This window comes from Psilocybe cubensis, chromosome 11 (assembly GCF_017499595.1).
Source record: "Psilocybe cubensis strain MGC-MH-2018 chromosome 11, whole genome shotgun sequence".
NCBI classification, from domain to species: domain Eukaryota; kingdom Fungi; phylum Basidiomycota; class Agaricomycetes; order Agaricales; family Agrocybaceae; genus Psilocybe; species Psilocybe cubensis.
Window position 1 is genome coordinate 1,662,380 of NC_063009.1, and position 24,907 is coordinate 1,687,286.

Sequence of the window (24,907 nt, forward strand, 5' to 3'; positions counted from 1 at the left end):
CCATTAAAGGTCACGAGCTCACTCGGGCAGCGGAAACCGGCCTGGATGCCGGTCCTCAAACGACGAAAAACGCGCGGTATATTTGCGGTATATTGATGAAGAAAAGAAAAGATTAAGTTCTTTCGAAGAACTCTCTAACATTTTGTTGAAACTAGTATGCTATTAAACCAAAATCTAGCTAAGGAAATGAAACTATGATTGTCATAATGTCCCAATCTGTAGTCGCAGATGGAAGTGCGAGTTCAATCTCTCTCTCGATTTGATGCCTCGCATCTTCTCGCTCCTGGTCACCGAGGATTCTCGAACTCCAACAATGTGCATGGATAACCACTCCCTCTAGGTCTGGAAACATGTCTAAATTTAGAAAACTGTCCAAAACTGTCCACGGTCCCAGGTCGGACTGTATGTGTGCCCTGGAAAGATTAACTTGGTCCAACTCAATAGTCAGATGCCGTAGATTGTCTGGCCACGCTTCCAAAATCGAGGTTATGTGTGCAATGTAGCGCCCTATTGGTACGGCTCTCGTGGTTGGATGCATATGGTCTCGATGTCCGTAGTGTAAAGTCAAATCAGTGAGATAAACATGATTTGGAAAGTTAAATGCTAGGCGCGCGGGAAAATGTCGATTAAGATCTATCAGGTCAAACATTAAGTAAAAAATGAAACAGTCGAGGTAATGATATGGAACGCACCACATGGATCAAACATGACACATAGGCGCTCAATGCTTGATGAGAAGTGTTCTTCTAAAATATCAAATTCTTCTTTGAGGACCTGAGGCCCAGCAGTATCTGTCTGGTCGATACGTAGGCATAAGATCTTCAGAGAAGGTTCTTCACCATCCGTTGAATGGAGGCCGACCGGATATATTGTCCGAACAACCGATAACTTGTCGGTCTCAATGGTTTCAAGGCTTGGGAGTCGAAGGGCATTGGTATTCGAATATGTCATCGTATTTGATACCTCACAGGCAATGAGAGTCAAATCTACAATTGATGTCCCGTCGAGGATGTTCCTTGGGAGGTTTTCTACGTTGTTGAGCTTGAGCGATACCAATTGGTTGGATTTAAGAAGATTTCCGAAGGATCTTGTGATTTGTTGGTGCATAAACCAGTCAGAATAGAACAGGGGACCAGATAAATAGAGCGTTTCCACCTGCAAACTGGGGTGACAAAGCATATCAAGAACAATATTGAGGTTTTGGAGAATTTGGATCTTCATAGCGAGAGTCGGAGTATACACGGTGCCGACCTGAGCTTGCACATAGAGGATACGAACTCCTGGAAGAATACCAGTATCACAAAATTCCAGCAAACTGCGAAGGAGGAATAGTCTCAAATGGATTTCAAGTGCATTATTCCCCGCCACACATATAGTTTCAAAAAGATGGCGGTGTTCGGGCCAAGGAAATGAAGGCGAGGAGACCTCATTTTCGGGTTGCGCAACGAAGGTTAGTGACATGGGGGTGTTGAGATGAAGGAAATGAGAAAGAATTTGTCGGAATATATTCTATGTGTCCATCAGATGGGTAGAGCAAAATATTAACGCCCTGATTGATATATTGATGCCATGGCTGATCATATAATTAACGCCCTGACATGAACAATTCTTGGTGTCAACTTGCTGACATGTAGATGTGAAGTGTGCGATTTGGGGAGTAATGAGAACATACAAGGGCTCCAATGACCTGATCGTGATCGCAAGCTCCGTGCCCTATTGGACTTGGACAACTTAAGGGAAATCTAGTATAAAAAAATCCTGGAATTAATCAAGCCACAAGTCATTGGCCGGAATAGCTAGTAGGCTTCGGCTCGATTGAGATATTGTTCCTGTATGCCAGGTATTCGGGAGAGCTACGGCATAAATGAAAGTAGAGTTAAACATTTCGTCCAGTGCCAAACACACAGCTGTATATAAACCCTCCCTTATTGCAACTCAAGTGTACGTACCAAGCACATGCAAGTCACATTATGTGAACTCATGCTAATGGACTCTAGCTATACTCCTGACCATATAAAGACTGCGCTACGAACCATGATGTCCGCGTGGCTTGTCAGAGGCTCCTGGGATCATTGTAGGTGAGCGATAATCGAGACATTGAATCCATTTTTGTTCCCCTCTCATTCTCATATAAAAGATGTATCGGGAACATGCTCTATTGGCGATGTACATTGGTGTCCTTTGCTATCTTTGCGGTCGGTCATCAAATAACCTTTTCGACATTTCGACAATGGATACATATAAATTATTACGTGATGATATGCCATCGACACAGCGCGTGGATAACTAAGTGATCATGACCACCTTGGTAGCCAGCTAACGGCATGAAACTGCTACTGTCATCTTGCCCTGCTTGTGCAGAGTGGGAAGAGCCAGTTTGATTTCCTGCTCCATCCGAAGCTGTTCCACTTTGCGACTGTGGTTAGTCATAATATTGTTAGGAAATAGACAGAACGCCTTGATGTCGACACCACCGAGATGTGGAAAAATGTCCACGTTTAGTAGAATATCATCAAGTTTTGTCCATGCCTCGATTGGCATACCCAGCGATATGTCCTCTGCACAGTAAAATAGATTGTCAAAAATGAGTGTTAGTCGTTGAAGAGAGGGTGGCCACGCTGCGAGAACTGTGATCGCATGGCTGACGTATGCTTTAGTTGGCAATGACGTCCTTGACAGGTCTGTGGGTCCGTAACGCAGGGTCAAATAGTTGAAATTATTGAGTTTTGTAGAATAACTCATTGGTGGAGTTAGAAAAAGTTGAACAAGGTCTGTTGAGTCATGGGTTATGAGCACAAGAGGGTTAAAATGGAGGTAGCAGATAATACCATTTGAATCAAACACAATATACAAACTCTTAACGGATGGAAAGAGCTCCGCCACTGTGTCGCATTCCTTGTTGAGACCCCCAAAAAAACAAGTTCTCATATCGATACGCAGGCATACAGATTTGAGGCAAGCTTCTCCATTGCTGATCATTGAACGCTGGGTCTCTGGATATAAAGCATGAACCATAGGAAGATCGGTAGTTTCAATGGTTGCGATCTGAGAGAGAGGAAGATGGACATCCATAGCGCCCATGGTGTCGGATATGTTGCAATCAAGAACAGTCAAATGAATTATTGATGTCCCTTGTAAGACGTCCTTGGGAAGGTCTTGCACTTCGCAAAGCCTAAGAGATAGCAATGTTGGGGAGCGGATCAGGTTTTGAAGGGATCGCACAACCTTGGATGGTAGGGAAGAGAAAAGTGGGCCATGGAATTCAAAGGTGTGTAACCGAGCTTCTGAGTGACGAAATGCATTCAGAATGAAATCAAGGTCTTCGATTATTTGCTTGCAACGACTAGGCTCCGGATTGCCGAGAATGGAAGTAATGGGGGCAGACATTTGAAAAATTCGAATATGGCGGAGTATGCTAATTTCCATGTCTGGGAGATCAACGAGGCTGCGAAGGTGCTTTAATTTTACACGGAACGCATCCTCATCATCCTCAAAGAGGCTGATAAACTTGAAGAGGTATCGTTTTGCACTCCAGCGGAAGGTAGGCGAGACACGGAGACATGTGCGTAATGTCTGTGCACAATCCGGCTGGAGAATTATATAACCGCTATGGTCAGAGACAATTGAATCAATAATTTGAGTCTGGATCTCTGGGGGGACTCTTTCTTGAGACATGGGGGTTCACATCATTTCGAGTACGATTTCTCAAATTTAAACAAAACCATAGTAGGTTCACGGGATGCCAGGAGCTTGAACATCCAATGTAACTATGGTTTCTCGAAGTCTTGGCCTTCTATATACATCTTCGCCAACAATTGTAGATCAGTAGTTTGTATACATTGCGACAAGTCGCTAAATTAGCGCCGATTGCCAACTTCGAAAACTTAGGTTATGCAAATGTTGATAACCAACCATTCCCGATACAACCGACCTTAGGGAAATACGCATCACGTACCTGGAAATACTACATTGGTCGCATTTATCGTTTTATCGTGCATAATGAGCCACGGCGAGAGTGGAGTCATTACAGTTTCCCACGCGTATATTGCTTCTTTTGGTTTGCTCATCCTAGAAACAAAAAAATAAGCGAGTCGCATACCTTCAGGTATTGATCAGGTTCAAAATGTACCTTGCCTCATTGGCGACTCGTGAAAGATGTACAAATGCGACTGAATAAAGGTTTCATTTTGGTAATTGACCAAACAATCAACCTTGTTCCAAAATCGTCCACGTACCTGTGAAATTGACACACTGTGACTTCGAAGTCAAGAGCGTACAAATGAAATTTGGTAATTGACCAAACAATCAACCTTGTTCCAAAATCGTCCACGCACCTGTGAAATTGACACTCGGCACTGTGACGCGACTTCTAAATTGAACTTTGACCTGACTCTCTTTCCATCTATGGAAATTCGTCATCTAAATATAAAATCGAGCTAGGCGCCTCCTCACCGAACCTCACCCAACCATACTCGATCTTTATTCACGTGATAAAGAATTCCTGTTATCTACCTTCTGCTTCAATATGTTACACAGTGTCAATCGAGAGCCTCTTTCAATGTCTGCCGGCACAGATTGTTCCCCCTCACAGTCTTCAAAGTTGTTAGGACCGCAGACACGCGTTAAGTCCGTTTTGTGTTAAAATACGTTAAATTCTGACGCGTTAAATACAGTTACGTCGTTCTAAGCGCGCAAAGGCGAGTAAATGCTGTTTGTCTGCGCCATTATATCTTTCTGATTTAACCACTATAGAGTTACAGACCCAATAAAAGATTGGAGGACAGGGACGCGTCTCAGATGCACCGGACCCAGCCTGCGGCCACATACCTTGTTGGTCAATCTGTTGAGAAACAAGTAAGTTTCCCTGGTCCGTGTATTCCCAAGATATGTGTTGATATCTGACTCGTTATATTTGTGGCGGCTGTTTGATTGCAGAACGACAGTCGGATGTTACTTGACCACCAAGTGCCCGATAGTGTACAGTCAATATCGCATAAGCAGGCGGACCTAATCCCGGAGACAGAGGTAAGAAAATTTTCTGCCTTTCTCTGTGTTCTCACCGTTGACGTGTCTAGTTCAGATTAGTGAATTAAACCAACCACAAGTCAATTGTCGAGACATGCATAATGGGCCATGTGCTGGCCTTCAAGACATAAAACGCGACTATGAGAAGCATATTAATGCTGTTAATCATGACCGTGAACTTGAGAGAAAGGAATTGAGCGAGACAAAGATGATGCTCACTTCTTCTATGCTAGACTGTGCAACACTGCTCTCCGAATTCCAACAAGCAAAAGATGCATCAGACTCCCAGCGTGAATACTTCGAAACAATCATCCATACTTTATCGAATGAACTGGACGCAGCAAAGGCTACATATTGGAAAGACGTCCAGTCTGTCCTTCTTGATTACCAAAGGTCTGAGGCAAACCTTCGTATGATGCATGTTGAGACAATTGCAGCGCAGAGGACCCTTGAAGAGCGGTCAAAAACTATAACCGAACTTGAAGCTCGCTTGGGATATGAGAGGGCAGCTCGTGAAAGGCTCGATGATGACCTTGCTATTGCGAAGAATGCTCTGGCCGGTGAGTGTAATGTCACAGATCAAACTCCGGCTAACCCAGGTCGTATTTTAGATGCCCTTGCTGGGGAATCTCGCCAGTTCGAGGCCCAACGCTCTAGAGAGCGATTAATGGAGGCTTTTATTACAAGGATGAGGGCCCAGGTCGCCGATGCTACACTTATTGATAAATATGAGAATACCTTCCACCAAATCCCGGAGGTCATCGATCTTATAGAGAGGCATCGTAATTTGGTGGAAATTGTTGGAAGTTTTTCTACGGTCATTGAAGCAAGCGATCAATAAAAAAATGATGTAGATTATCTTTAGCTCTAATACCAGTAGGTAACTTCGAAGTATGCAATATCTAAAATGTGATTCAGTATATATGCTCTGGTAAAATAATGATACCCAGGAAGAACTCAACTCAAACCATACTCATGCCTCTCTTGAAAGTGAAACACGGGTAAACATGGACAAGTTCAATCCATATGAATCTCCTTTACCCAATGGTGTGCCAAATTCCATCCCCAGCTGGGGCTGTTTAACCTCGACTGATGAAGAGATCGGAGTTGTTATCGAGGTGCATGTCGGGTCTGAAATCAAACTCAAACAAAGATGAAGAGTTACTACCACAAATCAAAATAATTTCTGGCACTTCATCGGCTCTGCCTGCATATGCCTGCATCCACCGTAATATATAAAGATGTGACCATAAGTTTTATTGAGTGTAGAGACTCTGAGAAGGAAGAATTTCTCATTATATGTCAAGGGAGAATAATCACAAACAGACATATAGGCAATGGGGTTTTGAAGACTCGTACATGCCATACGAAGTGGTGGCCCATCTACAAGTTTTCCCGTGTAGAAAGTGCGCTGTACAGTGTATATAAACACCGATGTCCAGGCATGCACGGCATAGACAGAATGCCGAAAAATGACTGTATATCTTTGGGATGAAGAAAGGTAAGAATAATCATACAAGGAACCTTCAGATATAAGTGAGGGAACAAATTATGTATAAGAGGGAGTGTTTGCTCTATGTAAGGGATTGTGATTTGTATATGTGGGCACCAAAACTATATGTATGGTACTGAAAATTGTATCCGAGGGTGCAACCTATGAATGTATGGATACTGGATTTATATGTTCGGAAACCACCTTTCTCTATACTGGAAACCAGATTATGTATATGGAATTGTGCATAATTGCGACTTCTATGTATGGGAAAAAAAGTTTATAGATTGGTATTAAATGTGCAAACGGACAGCCATAGCACAGGTCCAACCTGGAAACACGTTAAATTGAAAACAGATATCAGCGAATTTGTTACTTACAAACGGATCGCCGCTCTTAGTAAATGCCATGATACTACTCTGAACAAGACGGTAAATCAGCAACCGAAAAAAGAAGAATAAAATCGCACCTATTACATCTCCCACTCTCCATCTTTCGCAAATTGCTCCGGGTGTTCAACAGGACAGGGAGGTACGTCCGGATCGCGTTCGAGACGTGCAGGTTGAGCACAGAGTCGTCCCACACACCCCTCTTTCGTACGTCCCTCCGACGCGTACCTGCCGCCTCCCAGGATGATGAGTGAGTTCTTGTGTTCAGTGTCCTGGTATCTCGGGAACCAATACTCATCACCACCGTCACCACCGTCCCACAATGTCAGCCATCCCAAAGAAAACGCGTTGACAGATGAACGCACAGCGCTGACTTGTCCTCTTGTAGGCTTGATCGCGTACGCCCCGCGCGGAAGTTGGGACTCCGTCGAGAACAAACCTACGTCCTGACCACCGGCGACAGATCCAGGCTCTCATTCAATACGTAATCAACAATATTTGCCGCGTCTTCTTCTTCGAGTCCGGCGAGGAAGGGCAAGAGATGTACAGCGTAGCCGTTAGTGGCGTGTATGACATACTCGCAAGTCAGTATTTCCTCGGGCATGTACAAGTTCCAACGACGGCACGGCTATTTTGATAATTCCTGCTCGATATTCGTGATGGATGTAACAGGGGTCTTGATGTGCAGCTCAACCGTCACCTTGGGTAGGGGAGTTTGGGCATCTTTGAAGAGATGGGTAACGAGTTTGCATGGCCAGAGATTGTGACCCCGTAGATGAACAGCAGAGTACCCAAGTTTAGGGTCCACATGTTACTTCTGCGCGCAGGTCGAATCAGGTCGAAACGTAACAAGGAAAAGTAGGCTGACCTTGCTCAGCTTCTCATTGTCTATCCACTCAACTTTCGCGTCCGGCCAACAATCCCTGCGCTTTTGACCTTCTCCCAGTCATCCCGAAAGGCCTACTCTTCTATTTTGTTTCTGAATAACGTCAAATGACCAGCCTCGACCAAATCGACTTCATGTTCCAGTCCATTCTGCTTGATGGACTTGACCATCCCGTTGGATGTATGAGCTTCTCACGCGAAGGATTTCAACGCTTCTGTTGTATTGTAGCGGGCTTGCAGAGCCGAGAAACCGTGGAAGGTAATGGGAGTCAGGTGTCCACCGTTTCTTCCTAAACTTTGTCATTCGAACCCATCCATTATTGAATCTTAAGAATCTTGCTTGTAGCACCCGAGCCTTTGAACGTTCAATTCAAAAATTCGACATGACAGATATAAGAAAAAGCTCACAAAATTGACGCGCTTCAAGAATAACCACACTCCTCTGGCGTTCGTACTCTTTGAGAGAGTTGTCCTGGAGTAACTTGGACAAATGCCATGGAGTAACTTGGACAAATGCCAGGCGGCACTAACGCCAGTGATACCGCCCCCGAATAAACAGATATTGGCGTCCGTTGTGAGCGCACTTGTGCTTCCATATTCTGAGAGGGTCTTTCTGTTTCTGCGACAGGATCATGATGGAAGGACGCATCCAATCCAATGAAGTTCATTGAAACAAAACAAAGAGGTTCCCACGACTGAATAGTAGTGGGTTTTCTGCAGGTTTTCTGCGTCCATCCTAAATTTCGTGTGTTGCACCACGTAATTTATTCACACGATCACCATCTGTATCTGTATTTTGCGCCCGCCCACGATTTGTAATGCCCGCGTTAGCTTTAGGGCCACAAAATGCCCCTAAACCTCTATATAAGATATGTTGAGAGTAAGGGTGTTAAAGATCGGGATGGAAGTTTCGACAAGGAAGGATGTCAGAAATCCGTTGTTTTGGATATTCCGTGGGTGCGTAAGCTTTGGCGGGAGGTCTGAAAAGACCAAGGTTGAGACATCACGTGAGAGGCTGCCTTCGAGATGACAGACGCGACACAACGCGATGCGAGAGGATGTAGAGGAGAGATGTGGGCCGCCAAAGGCCTGAATGTTTGGGTCAAACCAGGTGGAAACCAAAAGGGATCCAACGGTGGCTGTACCAAACATTGGAAAAATATAAAGAGGGAGAGGAGGGTGGGCAGAAACAAGGGGTGCTTGAAAAAAAAAAATTCGGCACACGGGGTTGTTTAATTTGGATAAGGACTCCGAGACCCCTCCCCCCCCTTCCTAAATTGGCAATAAGTAGTCACGTGTAGGTGCACGCGTTCACAAATAATCTCCTAAATAAGTAAGAGTGATAATCTACTAAATAAGTAAGAGTGCCGGACATTACTAGGGACTGGATGCAACGCCTGCGCTTTTTAATACCATTGACTCTACCTCCTCCATTTCTTCTGCATTCATCATCAATACACATGCGTCCATTATGCCCCCAATGTGTGATGTGGACAATAGAAAAATGGGGGAAGGGGATAAATGTATGAAATGTCTGGTGGTGCACTTTCAGCTAGAGTTACTAGGGTAAGGATGCAATGACTTACCTCTGCCAACTATTGATATTTCCAATGCCCACTACAATGTCCAAGATTTGAGTAGCAGAACGGCAACGGTTCACGAGGGTAGGTGTAATTGGAAAGCGGCAGGAAGTTGTTTGTTGATCGTGGCAAAATCGAGTGCGATGACAATCCGTGACTGTGACAAAATATGCATGTGATACCCCTGATCATTGCTGCAAAATGCAACAAATCTGCAATGCAACCTGTAACGACAACTGACGACAACCTTTAGAAAGCTGGAATAGCAATAAAATGACTGTAGAGTGGTTTTATTACATGTACCATGCTTCAAAATTGGATAAAAACAATTATGAAATTAAAGCGACTTTTAATTCGGATAAGCCTGGTCTGGCCCCCCCCCTCCCCCCCCACCCTGTGTGCCGGCATTTGCCGGCGCGTACCCCTTGGGCAGAAAAGAAATTAAAAGCAAGGAGAAATTCGAACGAGTTTAACAAGCACCCTTGACAAGTAAGGGGAGAGAGACGAAGACGGTGAGGGATGTAAAACGAGGCTCATAGTTTAAATAGGATGTATGTACAGATACACAGAGGAGTACTAGAAAATAAAAGAAGGTGATGCAAGGTGAAACCTGACAAAGTCAGGCACTTAAGTAGACATTGTAAATCATAAGCTGATAGAAGATTGATGAAGCGCTCAACTAGAAAAATCAAATTCTCGCTAATCTCTTATCCGTAGATGAGTGCGCAGCACTCATCGTGGAATATACTACTTAATTTTACCACTTCGGCCCCAGGTGCGATAATTACGAACCACTTGTCACAACACGTGCAGTGTTTATGCCCAAGAAAGCGCGACTGCTGCTGTTATTCCGTCGTGCCCTTGTTATGATATTAACCGATCAAAACCACAGTGCGTCATCCAGCCAAATGAATCCACCCGGAAGAACAACCGTCCATTCCCCTGAAAGAAACTGAATACAACGTAAGTCTCAGCCGGAAGGAAACAAAGGCTATATTGTGAACCTGAATACAACGTAAGTCTGTAAACTAAGTCAGTCATTGTTCTACAAGCAACACAAAACTGAATGTATCTCAGCCGGAAGGAAACAAAGGCTGAGGTATCAGAAATGAGACAAATGACTATATGTGAGGAACACCTAGTTACAGAAGTAATCAGGAAAATTGAGAAGGTGATGTGTTGTATGTTGAAGGAAAGTGACCTGCTAAAGAGTGTGCATGAATAGGAGCTATTGGATCGAGTGGTCCGAAGACAGAAAAGGAAGGTGTGAATATAAAAAAGGAAAGAAAGAATGTGGAGATGATGAACGGAAAGCGCGTATTCCAACATCCCCTGCCCGTCAACGTCAACTTCATGAACCGCGCCGTCTTATACAATATACATGTTGGATGTGCTTCAAGGTGCGTCTGTACAATCCACTATAATCATTCATTCCCCTGCTTACCACAATCCTTTCACTCGTCTTCATATTGTCGGCCTTTGTTCTATGATCTCCACCTTCATGACCATCATGGATCACACTCAGTACTCACTGTGCTGTTGCACTCGGCAGACACTGCGACGAGAGCAGTCATGACTCCAGCATGCCTGGGTGTTAGAGCCGTCGGTCTAGGTGCGTCGCTAGCATTTTCTGTGTCGTGTGGCGCCCGTGCTTCTTTTGGGGAGAGAGTGCATAGTGAACAGGAGGGTCAGCACCCGCCCGCCGTCGAGGGTTTACAACTCACCGAGGGAGGCCTGGACAGGTGCGACTTGAGCATGTCAGGGTAAAGGTCATGAGCGAGTATGGCAAGGTACGTTGTCATTGTTCTGCTTGCTGATAATATCCATCAAGTACGTAGCAATAAGAGCGGGGTCAGCACCAGTTCATTGTTGATGGGTTAGCTCACCGACCTAGTCCAATAATGTCTACAGTATTCTCCGGTTCCAAGGGGCGATTCTAACTGGTCAGCGGGATTGGGTTGTGAGGGCGGCATGCATCGTGCTGGATTGGCTGATAATACCAAGCTGCAAAGTGACAATAGAGGGGGGGAGGGTCGTGGGCAGGTATGTCAAGATACCTTGTCATTGTTCTGCATGTTATGTGCCTGCGGCTTGCTGACAATACCTGTGTATAAAGAGAACGGGGTCAGCACCAGCACATCGTTGAATGTTTAGCGAGGTCCTTGACCTGCGCAGTGGCAAGAACGGGGTCAGTACCAGCGCGTCGTCAAAAGAGTACAGCTCACCACCGTAACCTACTCTGCACCGTCAAAACTGTCAAGCACAGAGTACAGGTCAGCACCAACACGTCGTCGAGAGGGTACAACACACCGTTGTAACCTATCCTCTAGCGTCAAGACTGTTAAGCACAGGTTCAGCCCTATTGCCGACAGAATACACAACTGCGCGGCTTACCGTCAAAGGGTGTTGTGTGGCTTCAATGCTCGACTATGCTGAGCCAGTGGGGTCAGTACCAGTGCGTTTCACTGTCGTAGTCCGCTTTGCCGCGTCAAGACTCTAGATCACATTATTCATTAGCACCATCAATATCGGCAACTAGTCTCGACTCCAGACAATCCGGATATACCAGGTTTCACACGGTATACTCCGTAGATAGTCTGGTGGGGTTTAACCGTAAGGCAGTACATGAGAGCGAGCCTTGGCACATTTTGGCTGAAATAGGGAATAAAAGGTGCACGTGCAAGGCCTTGGCCAAACACCATCATTTATACTACCTTGGCGTCGACGCGTCGTTAATTAACACCCCTACTCTATTTAATAGTATTGAGTTGTAAAGAGCAGAATGACTTTGGAAAAGTAATCTATGCAGTATTTTTACCAGGCCAGATGATTTGAATCGAGACTGGTCAGCCAATACATGTATAAAAACATTAGTGTAGCTATGTTTCAAATCTCAATTTTTCTTACTCCATCTTCAAAATGCCTATTTCTTCAGAGGTTCAACAGTACAAAGCAGACAAAGCTCTTTTGAACATTCTTAGTGATCTCTCATGGAAAATACTTTGCAAAAGACCTTTGCTCTCTTGACGGCGTGGTTTGACTGGGTGTCAGTTTTGGCTGGCAAAAGATAATCGTGGAAGCAGGGCGCGGTAACGGTGTTTTGTTTTCGTCGTTTGTACATTTGCGAGGTGTGCAAGTTGTGTATGACATAGTTGAAGAGAGTCTTTCAATCAGTCGTGCGTCATTCAACACGGACGCGACGGGCGATACGCGCAGGCTTGGTATCACATGGTAAATCTCACGTGAGACTTTTATTACCATTTTTATCGAAAAAGTGCCAAGAATCATTCTCATATACTCGCTCACGGCTAAACCGTACCAGTCTATATAGGTGAAATAGCTGGCGCTCGTCCCTCCTAGTATATCCAGATAAATTTCATCACATAATTTAAACTGACTAATACTCGGAGGCCACATGTGTAAGCTAGCTATCACCTATAGAGACTGGGTTCGAGTCTAATCGGCAACAGGCACAACCAAAACGACTTACCATCGAGGCGCAGGCACCATCAGAGGCCACAGACAGGGAGGAAAGGGTGCCCCTATTAGCCCCTATCCGATCTTTATCTGTACTTCTTGAAATTCCCGCTAAGAAAATTAATTGCTCTTCAGTATTTCGACAGGACAACGAATGTAGCTATAATAATTCCTCCTTGTACATAGTGTACTTGACAACTTGACAACATGATCCAATATTGCAGCGCACTTTACTTTGCCAAGCTGCATCAGGCACATCGTTCAAACCCGACCAATAGCACACTGTACAGGAAGTACCCTCTTTGTGATAGTTCTAGGTTCCTTTTGTACATATATAAGCGACAATGGTACACGCATTTTCTACATCTTTACCATGGCAATAGTGACGTGCTTGAAAATTCTGTATCACACCATCAAACAATGCCTTCTTCAGATCGGACAACATTATTATTCACTCATCTCAGGAACTCCTAGCATGAGCTTCGACTCAATGAACTCTCTACCAGGAAACAACGTAAGCCATTGTCATGATAAACCGTCTCATTGTACAATATATAACTTATTCATAACGTCAGATGACTGATATGGTAGTGGAAAGTGCTGCTGAAGTCAGTACCTGATCATAAGTGTTTTGTTACAAAATGAAAATCTGATTCCCTTTGTTCCGCTCTACAGCTCAGACTCGATAATCTTTTTACAATTGTTGATAATCATGCTGAGGTTGGTTCTGCTCCCTTAGTAAAGCCAATAAAGCACTAACACATTTTCATTGTCCGGCCTAGGAAATTCACGATCTACATGTTACATTACATTATCTTAAGCGTTCTGTGGACAAAGCTCGTCGAAATGTCCATGAAGTTAGTAGTCATTTTTTGGTTAGAGTTGTGATCACATCTAAGCTCTTGTATAGGTAGAAGCTCGGAATAGGGAAATTCACAGGCTGCTAATACAGGTTTATCTAACGCAACAGCGTATTAATTTGTTCACCTACTAAAAAATCTACAGGAAGCCTACACTGCTGCTGTTCTTCGTGAACAGCTCGAGCAGAAGGAACGATGCCTCAATGCTCTTAAATATCTTTTGACGTGCACCATTTGCCACGACTCTGTCAAACAGCCTACCATGTGAGTGTTAATAGCAACCGTACATATATAGATGATTGGATTTTCCTCATGAATGTATTCATCAAGCAGGCTTAGTTGTGGCCACGTTTTCTGCGAAGTTTGCATTGACTTTTTGAAGAGTCACTATGACAATGCAGCCAGCAGAACGGATGATCATAAATGCAATATCTGTCGTTCGCGGACACATATATTGGAAGGACCTACGCAATTTGTTCAAAAGGTTGAATCTGTGATTAAAATCTCCATGGAACCAATATAACCGAGATGTGAAAGGTTGGGAAACAACTTGTCCAGTGAAAGCCACTGCTACGTATGGCAGATACGAGTCCATTCTATTTTTTATTCCCATTTTATAAAATATAACAATGCTTCGTAAAACAATACACAGCTGAAGATTCGAACAGGCACCTTAATCATTAAAAAGACTTACGCCATGACCTCCCACAAACGGCGTCTAGCTCTTCTTGGATACGTTTGTGCGCTTCGGGATGGCATGCGGCTGCCAATACCGTGACGCTGATCATCGACGCGTCAGGCAGCGGTTGACAGCTTGAATATTGGGATCTTCGTAAGTTTTGGCCTGTTTTGCATACGCAAGTGCCAAAACTACAGCAGCGGCATATGTGGTATATTTGCATCGGAAAGTGAATGTGTTGTTTCCATCACAATTGTGCAATAGGTGGTGGAGGAGGATGTGATATCAGTAAGAACGATATAAGATATAGCATTGTTGGATGAATGATGATTCAAAGTGTGAGACATGTCGAAAATGAGTTAATATACAATGTACGTACCGTTAAGCATGATCTTGGTGCCGGTGAGGCTCGTCTATGATGTTCATGATGTGCCCCTTTGCATTGCGCATCAACGTAGGCGCATAATTGGAAACAATCTTGGGTTGGAGGTGGGCATGAAGAGCTCTACAAACGCAATGAAACGGTAGCTTTAGAATATCAGGTCGCAATGGACGCTCTCTGGGCATATCAACGCATCTGCGCATCTTTTTGAACCGTACCCCGGCAGGAGTCAGTAACATCAGTAACATCCTCATTCCCCCTCCCCCCCCGAAAGCGTCTCCCCTGCAGCGATGGCTCAGCGGCCGAACCTATTGAAAGCCGGAAGAGCGTGCCCAGACAAAAACCAAACATCGTCCGGCAGGTATGCCGAGTGATCGCTAGGCAACTCACCACATGCAAAACAATGCTGAACGACTTCCGACAAGATGACATCTCCCCACAAATACTACGAAAGCTCCGTTCTTCTGATATTCTTAGGATCTGATCGACAGAGGGGATTTAACAGTGTAAATCACTGCCTTTGGGGCACTGGCGATGATGACTGCCCAGAGAAGGAGCCTGGAGGCGGTGTCGGTACTTCTAATGGTCTCGGCACCATACAACACAGTTTTCACGATGCTCACGATGTGTTCAGGCTTCAGTTTAAGATTTGAACGTCCGGAGAACGATGCTGGGAAGAGGGTTGGTGACTGACAGTTGGCTACACGTCGACAGCTAGGGATGGTATTGAGAATAGAAGGGGAGTTTATGCCCATGTTGCTCCGACACCATATATCGCTTTCCCGCGACCAGCCTGTTCACGCCAGGCTACTGTTTCTGCTATCATCCGACGAATCGACCACTTTTAGCTGCCTTCGGGTCGGCGAATCGAAGAACAAGATTGCACTCGAGCTGCCCTCTGGCAGGTGCATCGACCCTGGCATCAGGTACAGTCGACAGCGTCTGTAGCTCCAGCTTACGTCTACATCTGTAAAGTCTGATTTTCGGCTACAGCGTCCAGTTAGCGCAGCGCCAAGCTCGCTTAGCAACGCAGTACAGCGTGCCACCGGGGAGACAATGTATCCCGATTCAATGTGGTGCTCGCCCGCGGGACAAACATCGACCTGTACCCCTCAGTACTCTGCACGTCGCATTATCCATCACAGGGCTGCGCTAGTACCCCCTGCCAGACGTTGGAGACGACGAGCTCGAAAGTCTCAGCTCGGCGCTGTTGTCTCTGAAACACTAACATCCTGGCGGAAGCGCCCTTATTAGGAACCCTTAAATGAGCAAGCGCAGGCTAACTGCCTGTGCCTGCAGAGCAGAGATCGCGGTAGTAGGACCTGCCGCCTGCGAGCTATAAGGGTTGAAGAGGCATACCCAAGGGACAAGGCTACACTATACGACAACAATGCCTGCTCGTGCGGTCATCTCCTCATTCCCTATGAATAGCAACCGCGGGCGCGCAATACTGGTCTCCCCACCATGGGAGGCGTCTGACGCAACTACAGACACGTCCGAAGACGAGGACACCGAAGACAGCGATGGGGGTCGGATTGTACTAGGCCACGCGTTCAGGATGCTCGTGAGACGCTTGATAGCGGAGGCACGGAGGCAGGAATCAGAGGTGGAGGTTAGACTGAGGGAAATCAACGGTCGCCTCTTCCGCGCCTACACCGGAATCAACACTCTAGTAGCCCGAGTTAATACGCTGTCCAGGCCTTCGCCTGCTCGCTCCAACGTCATTGTACGCGAAGCACAGACATTTCAACAGCTACGTGTAGAGGTGGAAAGACTTGCCAATCGCGTGTAATAATCTATATGTACAGACAAACAGCTTTCTTACCGTAAAAACCTGGATAAACAACAACTGGCTTGAGACCACCCGGACCAGTGAGATCAATGACCGGCAACGGTCACCACGTCACAGCTGCGAGGGAGTCGAAAGTCCCATCGGAGCACCCGAGTTGAGCAGGTCTCGGGGGCGGCCGATGGACCGACGGGCATTCCTATATTGGGACCAATAATCCGTCTACCTACCTACCTTGCATTGAGTTTGTCCCTGTTGACCAGCGCGTTTGCGGTAATCCACCTCCCGAATCCCATTGTGAGTTGCGAGTGCAACTTCCACTTCGATTTCTTTCAGGACTCAGGAGACACTGACGCTGACAACGACACCTACACCTAGATGACACCCTCCATCTATAAGCTACACTGATTGCTCTAATCTATCACGCGTTCCTCCCACGGGCACCCCTCTCATTCCCCGCACCCTCTCTTGATTCTGACTCGGAATCGCAAATGGTCAAATGACCAGACCTTGACCTTGCACCTGTCATGTCATGGCATAGCGCAGATTCTCTTCAGAATTCTCAGCCAACTCAAGACGGTGCGTCACCCTGAACTCTGAACTCTGAATCAAGTCTGAATTTTGAAGTTTAAATCTTTGAAAAGTGATGGACGAAGACACTCATACAGGCATCTCGGTCATCTCGGGCGCGCAAAGCAACTAAGCGTACATTTCAGCTAAAGTCGTATAACGATTTCATCACCAATTCATTGGAAAGCTATTACTCTTAGAACAAGTGCATTCTAAGGCCTAATTCTGAAGCCACCGAAAATATCTGCAGAGCAGGACCGCGGAATATACAGAACTTTGTGGCACCCGTCGTTGTCATTTTCATTTTCAACTTCATATTCAGCGTCTGCGTCTGCGTGCACGATCCACCCATTGACATCCATATCCGTCTCTGTGGCTGCCTGTCTGTCTGTCCGATCTGTCTGCTCTGGAGCTGCGTCAAAGTCAAAATCAGAATCAAGTTGGGAATACACTGTCATATAACGTTTATATAACCCTCACACGCACGCGCACATCACACCTTGAACGCTTCCGCATTTAATTCATATCCGAATCCCTCCCAAGTGGGAAGCAGACAAGCGCCTCCACACGGATCGTGGAAACTCGTCTGTGACATATTGCTATGTATGATTTCCTTCCTAGACTGTCAGACTGGGATACCCACAGCGCACAACGGTCGACGCCTCAGGCCTCGGCGCTTGATTGGATTAAATATAGTTATAGCCATAGCTATTTGGATGGTGGCTTGGGATACTCCACGGCCCGCCGCCGCCGCCGCCATCGCAAGACATGGGCATAGGCATAGGCATAGTCACTGGCATAGGCATGGGAATAATCACAGGCATACGGTTCGAAATCGGGATTGGAATTGGGATCAACCCAACTATCCGAAAACTTGTTTTTCTATTTATTTTTGGCTTTCCCATCCACAACCGACAAATGTACAAATGGAGTCGAATTCTCGACAGAATGACTTAACTGCTCCTATACTCAGTACCCCCACTCATCCTACCCACCAGCGTGACGGACAGACGCAGGCGCGCCTACCCAGTCGCGAACACACCCACCACGCGCCTCCACATGCACACGCACGCACACACACACACGCGCGTCTCTTAACCTCTCCCACTCCCTTAGTCTTCCTCTGTATCTACGTCCAATTGGCAGATCCGCGCCACAGCTCGGGCAGATGCTACTTACTGCTCCACCTGTACCTGTACCTGCACCCAAAGTTGTCAGAGACAGCGGACAGCGGACGGTAGACGGTGGCACCGAACGCACACGAGGGAGGTGAGGTGCAAGCGGGTCTGCATTGGAGATAGGATGCGAATAGACCTGTGGTGGCGAACATCTGTCGTCTGCGTCTTGTGTCTTGTGCCGCGTGTCTTGTGCCTTGGCTTTAAAGTCTGGTGGCGGAACTGGTGTCTGGTGATGGGATGGTGTTTAGAGTCTGGTGTCTGGTGTTTGTGGAAAGTTTGTGATTTGACGACGATGGGATGGGATCACGATGGTATGTGATGCGACAAATACTGAATTGTGTATCCTCTTTCTCTTTCTCTTTCCCTTTCTCTCCCGTCGTGGTCCATAATTATATCTCATCGAGCCTGACTCCTGAGTGATCGTATGCCATGCCTCTGCCCAGATTTGGGGGTGTAACCCACCGAGAGTCGTGAGTCACTGATGCTTCTAGCGCTCCACGGTCTGGATATGAATCCAGTACACGATGCTTGTGGAACCGAACTCGTGGAACGGAGGGGTGGCATGCTATTACTGGACGCACCTTGCACCTTGCAAGGCGGCTGTTAGAGCTCGGTGCTCAGCCGACGCCCTGTTTCTCGATTCATTGGAATAGTAAACTGTCCAAATGACAAGTTGGCAGGCAGCGAGAGACACGGGCAGATGAGGGGTGACTTGTAAAAGTAAGAGAATGTGTGTGTGTGTGTGTTACGTGTTGCGTGCTTTGCTGATGCCTTCATGTGGATTTCCAGGTGCACATTATCTGCGGCCTGTAAAGTTGTCAATTCAGACTGAATCATTCACACCGGGAATGTGAATCCACAATCAAAAAACGCAGATACAAGCATGTGTGTACAGGACATAAAAGCTGGATGACCGACCAGTCAGTGTCATATATGTAATAGATGTATATACAATGAGAAAAGCATCGAGGTCGAGGACATGTTACAATGAAACAAAAATTGAAGGCGAGGAAGAGTAGACCTTCAAGCAGGAAGACGAACAATGGTGCTATAATTATATTACAAGTTCAATCTCAGTGTGCCATGAATCAGAATCCGAGTTAGCCATAAATAATAAGAAAATTCATATCCATCTTATGTTGAAGGCATTTGATTAGATATTGAAGACTTGATAGGACCCGCACGCTGAGGACTCTATGATGCAAGTGGTGGCCAGCAAGCACTCGACCATCGGGCTCACAAAATTCAGACGCGAGTAGAGTACTGGAGGAGAGCTATCAACTAAGGTTGCCTATTCAATTGAAGCGGGATTCCTGTGATGTTGAGCATTGAGAATTTAGCAGCGTTTTGAGTTGTTTGTTGTTGTTGACTAGAGGGGAGGCGTTGCTGCTCATCGTCTAGTAGGTAGGGGTAGCAAGGCGAGGGGGAAAGGCTGTCTGTTGGGTATGTCTGAGGTGTGTTTTTGATTGTTACAGAGGTGGGAAGAGGACGGTAGCCGTTGCCTTCAGCCTATCCAGCGAGCACCGTCAGTCGCCCAATTGGAAGATCATGAATTAGACAGCCTAACAGACACGGAGGACATGTTATACACAAGGCACAGGGACGAGTTACAGCTACTTAAAACCTGTAAAACATCGGGCTCTAAGTTACCCGGACCAGGGAGATCTTCGCTCAGCGGACACGTGGGTCGATTATTCGTATCTGTGAGGGAGCGGTGAGTCCCCCCGGAGTCTCCAAGTTTCAGGGCCTTGGAGGCGGCCGGGGGACGGCAGGCATCCTTTTTAGGACTCACCGTGTCAGCGGGATTTGGGAATAGTCCAGTGTATCCCTTGCAGTGACTGAGCCGGGCGGGGAATCCACTTCCAAGGTGTGTCGGTAAAGCATATAGCAAATGTAGTAAAGAGGGAGAAACTAGGGTATACTTGGCGAAGGCGGTTCATTCTGGGTACCCTCGTGCGCAGTACTTCCAACTCAATTCTGTCATATATCGGAGAAGAGTCACTTGATAATTGAGCGATACACAATAGCGTAAGTGACATATAAGATAATAATTTTCAAGATCACTACTACTATGTAAGTACTGTACATATACCGGCGGAGTCACTGTTAGCAACCTTAAGATGTCGAAAATATCAAGATATAAAGCAAGGTGAACGTAGTAATGACAAAGGGAATGAAAGAGGCAAGCCTTTGCTCAGTCTTTGATGCCACCTTTGAAAGGGTATCAAAGTATCGGTTTAATTTTGCTATATCAGCAGCGCGTCAACGGTTGGATTCAGTTTGAAAGGCCTATAAGTGTAATTAGCATGTTACCGGTAGGAAATTCATAACAACACACTGACCTGATAGATTTTCATATCGGTGCGAAGTTTCTCGAGCTCGTCCATTATGGAGTGTTGATTCTGCCGTAAATATGATGCCTCTTCACAATTTCGTTGAGAATGTGAATTTATGGCAAGTTGTTGCTCGTTCTGATGATCTTTGATGGAGCGAAGGGCGCTTCGAAACCTTTTGCTCATACGACGAATGTTTGAAATGTCAGAAATGATCTTCTCGCACCCCATAATCAAGAATACAATTTTTCTCCTGGAATCGTCAATGTCATTCCTGGCCTGGAAAAGTTCAATAATTATGGATTGCAAGCGTTGTTCCAGCTTGAACGCCTCCGTTCTTTCAAGAAAGTATTCGATGTGCCTGGTATGATGCGAATTGTTTTCATTTTGTTGAACATTTTCATTCCTAATGCCACTCCTGCCACGAAATAGTATCATTGGCCCCACCTGTTACTCGGGAATAATTAGCTCATTGAGCTACTATGCAGCGGTATGTATTGCGGACCATAGTTAAATTCCTATCAATATATTGTTTCTGGTCACTAGAGTTGATGTCTTCATCTTGTGGGGAGTTGCTTGGAGATAATATAATGGGTTTAACAACCCCGGAAGTCGGGATGTTGCTTGCATACTTGAAGGTGGTGGTGGCTTCAGCATGACGCTCTAAAAGAAGATGGAACCTGATGATGAGCTTACATTCCTGTCAGTCAGCATTGTGTATGCGCTCTTGCTGAATTTTCTGTGATATATGACTTGAAAGCAATGAAATGATGGGAGATACTGAGGGATGGAAGTTGCATAAGTTTCTTTATTATAGCAATTGCCAGAGTCGCTTAAGAGAGCGAATAAACTTGTTGGGTTGATACAAAGAACAAGGAAGTACCAATATGGCAATTGCAACGCAAGTCAATCGGAAAACGTTTAGAATTCAAAGTTTCTAATTCAAGGTTACCAAAAAGACTCCAGTTTCCATATATAGTTGGGAACAAGGTCACCATTGTGGCATCAAAGCAATCGTATCCAGCGCAAAAACGAGTACAGTCAAATTAGTCGAATATAGCTTCAGAAATGTACGATAGTTAACGTTCTCATGGTTGCACAATAAACGTTCTCATGGTTGCACACTTAGTACATCACGACGATCGATTATGGATAGTGATTACCTCAAAAGTACGTACCCTTGGGCCTTTTTATACTGTTTACGCAGCTAAAGTTCAACACCATAAATCATTCCTCTGCCCCATCCCACATGTCTGCTCTATATCTTGAACGAAAGCGTCATTATGAGCAGTACAAAGCACGACAAAGGAACTCAAATTACGCTGAATACAAAGTAAGGGTAGTCTCAGCTGTCATGAATCATACCATTAAAAACTAATAAAATTGACAAGACTGCACAGACAAGCCATCATGCCAGCCAAACAATGGTTGAAGTGACAACTGTAAAGTCTAATCATTCTGGGACTCAAATCGGGAATCAGAAGCTTAGGGAGGTAAGTATCTTTTTTGTCCCACGGACTGAGGCTCACACATGACTTACTGACATCAAAAGGAAACCAAAGAACTAGCTAAACAGAACCGGGAGCTCCAGAGAAGGCTGGACCATGCTAATCTGGAACAGGAGCTTATGTGCCAGGTAAGCTCGACGTAGTAAAATCAATGTGTGCTCTGGAAAGCCCAATAACTTGCTTCATTTTCGATCAACCAGCGGAATACAGAGCTTAATAATAGAATCCTTGAACTAGAGAAATTAGAGCAAGTGCAAGAAACATTGAAAGCTGTGAGTTCCCAAGTTGATTCCAGAGCTTAAAATTCACACTCTTCTAACAAAAGACCAATATTGTGGCTGGTAAAACCATCGAAGAACTTCAGTGTAGCATTGCGGATGTAAATCATCGGTACGATGATCTACACAATTGCTTAACAGAGATGGCGATTTGCTCCATATGCTGGTCTTATATGGTGCACCCTGCAATGTAAGCCCGTACCAAACAAAAAAATCCTGGTAGTTGAATTATCTTAATAGACTCTCATGCGGGCATATATTTTGCGCGGCGTGTCTCGGAAAGGTCAAAGAATTAAATGACTACATCTGGGAAAGTGACCACAAATGTGGTATTTGTCGTGAGCGCGGGCCCATACTGGACGGACCCACTCGATTCGTTCGCCAAGTATTCTGGTTGGTTCTTCCCAGGAATGAACCATCACCGGCACCTTTAGAGAACCAAGACAATGGGGAGGAACATGATAGAGTACTTCAGACAGGAGGCACGGACAGTTTAGATGAAGTGGATAATCCGAGTCATGATTATGGCGGGATCGAAGACGACCAGAGTCTTGCAGGATCAGACGATTCAAACGACGATGAATATGAGTCTGCTTAATCGTTGACATTGAAGCTAAAGGGTTCTGGACATTGTCTTAGTTCAATATAATTTGCGTCCCGTCGGTCGCCAATTAAACTTAAGACTAGAACTCAATATTTTTGTAGTCTACATCCATTTATTATTACATACCAATTAGTAAAGCTGATACTTATGGAAGAACTCTTCGTCAGTCACATCTACGTATAGACGTAGCGAAAATATAATGCACCGATTAGTAAGTCTTCCTCTAGTTCAAACGGATCAAGCAGGGTTCAAACACGCTGTACGATTCAGGTCGTAACCTCTGACGTGATGTTAAAATGGTACCTTTGTTCACCCTTGCAGATCGATGAATCTCTAATGTTGAGATGCTAGTATAATGAAAATCGTAGAATATTGAGTCATTTAGATATGTCATTGTGGTATTTTCAACAAAGGTGAAAACCATATCAGGACACCAGATCTCTATAAATCAAGCTGCGTGGATCTATCCCACGCATACAAGGGGGAACCCACTGTAGCTCAAACCAAGACTTGTTGATCTGACAGATATTTAAAGACACCAGGACATCATTCTGCCATAGATTCAGGAAACCACCGGGAAAGAGGTAAATTAACTACCCAGTCACAGTCAACCTCTAAATTTAATGTCAAACCCGACAATTAGAACACCGTTACTATAGAGCGCCATGGAGTATAACAAACGCAAGTCATCCCTGGTTGTTATTGAGTGGAAGGATGCAACCCAGAGCAATAACAAAGGAGAGAGCCAAACCAAACCACCCCGTCGAAAAAAGCCTGCAAATCACATTCCGCGCCCACAAAACGCATTCATCTTATTTCGATCCGAGTGTATTCGACAGAAGATGATCCCGAAGTCAGTAGAGAAAGACTATCGTAATTTATCACGCATATGCGGGAAGGTGTGGAAACAAATGTCTGCAGATGAAAGGGAACCGTGGTTTCGTATGGCAGACCAGGAGAAGATCAGTCATTCAATTAAATATCCGAACTATAAGTTTCAGCCTATACCCCGTAATGTTCGAGTAGCATTATTGCCAAGCTTGAAGCCAGGAGAGACGATTGTCGACTTCGACAGTGACGAACCTGACTTGGACGAGCCTCGCATGGACAAGCCTTGTATAGGGAATATATATATGGACGACACTTTCATGAACGACCTTTACATGCACGATACTTTCATGAACGACCTTTACATGCACAATACTTTTATGGACGACCTATCCATAGACGACACTTTCATGGACGAGCTTTGTGACATGGGCAAGCTTTACATGGACAATACTTTCACAGAAGAGCCTTATACTGATGAGCCTTGTATGAGCAAGGTTTACATCGACGGACCTTGTATGGGCGAGGTTTACCTGGATGAGACTTGCGTAGACGAGTCACACATCATCAATGAGCCTTGCGTGTGCGAGCCTTACACCAATAAACCTTGCGTGGGCGAGCCTTACATTGACGAACCTTACATGGGAAAATCTTACACGGAAGACGAATTTTCCGCCATGGACTGGATAGCCGTTATGGAAGCAGCTTCTTTGCAGTACGTACATAATATTAATTTCCTGTGGTATTAGTATCCCGACCTCATACTTACTACAATTATATAGTAACTCTACCTTCCAAGACAACATATATTCACTGTACTATCCTTACAAGTTTCTGCGTAACACTCAGCTAGATTTCACACTGCCAGAATGTGAGACCGACTTCCTCCACCCAACAATTTTGACCGAAATAAATGAGGCTCGTCATTGTCGAGATATACCCGACATTAATCTCGTTGAACAGCTGAGATGTTTAATCTCCATCACCTACATATACGACTTTATTGAATGCGCTGTAAAAGACCGTAGTAAATAGCTCACCCGCTAAGAT

General features: G+C 45.3%; 7 protein-coding genes across 7 annotated transcripts; 5 read left to right on the top strand and 2 right to left on the bottom strand.

The window, feature by feature from the left end:
* Positions 1 to 648: 648 nt before the first annotated feature.
* Positions 649 to 1,461, bottom strand: JR316_0011640 (uncharacterized protein; the record flags this gene model as incomplete). The annotated part of the gene is made up of 1 exon (XM_047897286.1): positions 649 to 1,461. One exon carries the CDS (start codon positions 1,459 to 1,461, stop codon positions 649 to 651), a length of 813 nt encoding a protein of 270 aa, XP_047743695.1.
* An 855-nt stretch (positions 1,462 to 2,316) lies between these two features.
* On the bottom strand, positions 2,317 to 3,675 carry JR316_0011641 (uncharacterized protein; the record flags this gene model as incomplete). The annotated part of the gene is made up of 2 exons (XM_047897287.1): positions 2,317 to 2,558; positions 2,856 to 3,675. The coding sequence occupies 2 exons, from the start codon at positions 3,673 to 3,675 to the stop codon at positions 2,317 to 2,319; spliced, it is 1,062 nt and encodes a 353-aa protein (XP_047743696.1).
* An 883-nt stretch (positions 3,676 to 4,558) lies between these two features.
* JR316_0011642 (uncharacterized protein) lies at positions 4,559 to 5,866 on the top strand (the record flags this gene model as incomplete). Its single annotated transcript, XM_047897288.1, has 4 exons — positions 4,559 to 4,626; positions 4,761 to 4,854; positions 4,936 to 5,025; positions 5,081 to 5,866. 4 exons carry the CDS (start codon positions 4,559 to 4,561, stop codon positions 5,864 to 5,866), a joined length of 1,038 nt encoding a protein of 345 aa, XP_047743697.1.
* Positions 5,867 to 13,221: 7,355 nt separating this feature from the next.
* Positions 13,222 to 13,976, top strand: JR316_0011643 (uncharacterized protein; the record flags this gene model as incomplete). Its single annotated transcript, XM_047897289.1, has 5 exons — positions 13,222 to 13,362; positions 13,424 to 13,456; positions 13,670 to 13,705; positions 13,759 to 13,800; positions 13,854 to 13,976. 5 exons carry the CDS (start codon positions 13,222 to 13,224, stop codon positions 13,974 to 13,976), a joined length of 375 nt encoding a protein of 124 aa, XP_047743698.1.
* Positions 13,977 to 16,159: 2,183 nt separating this feature from the next.
* JR316_0011644 (uncharacterized protein) lies at positions 16,160 to 16,561 on the top strand (the record flags this gene model as incomplete). The annotated part of the gene is made up of 1 exon (XM_047897290.1): positions 16,160 to 16,561. The coding sequence occupies one exon, from the start codon at positions 16,160 to 16,162 to the stop codon at positions 16,559 to 16,561; it is 402 nt and encodes a 133-aa protein (XP_047743699.1).
* Positions 16,562 to 21,888: 5,327 nt separating this feature from the next.
* Positions 21,889 to 23,023, top strand: JR316_0011645 (uncharacterized protein; the record flags this gene model as incomplete). Its single annotated transcript, XM_047897291.1, has 6 exons — positions 21,889 to 21,972; positions 22,040 to 22,132; positions 22,192 to 22,275; positions 22,348 to 22,419; positions 22,473 to 22,615; positions 22,666 to 23,023. The coding sequence occupies 6 exons, from the start codon at positions 21,889 to 21,891 to the stop codon at positions 23,021 to 23,023; spliced, it is 834 nt and encodes a 277-aa protein (XP_047743700.1).
* Positions 23,024 to 23,694: 671 nt separating this feature from the next.
* JR316_0011646 (Repressor ROX1) lies at positions 23,695 to 24,606 on the top strand (the record flags this gene model as incomplete). Its single annotated transcript, XM_047897292.1, has 1 exon — positions 23,695 to 24,606. One exon carries the CDS (start codon positions 23,695 to 23,697, stop codon positions 24,604 to 24,606), a length of 912 nt encoding a protein of 303 aa, XP_047743701.1.
* Between the last annotated feature and the right edge of the window lie 301 nt (positions 24,607 to 24,907).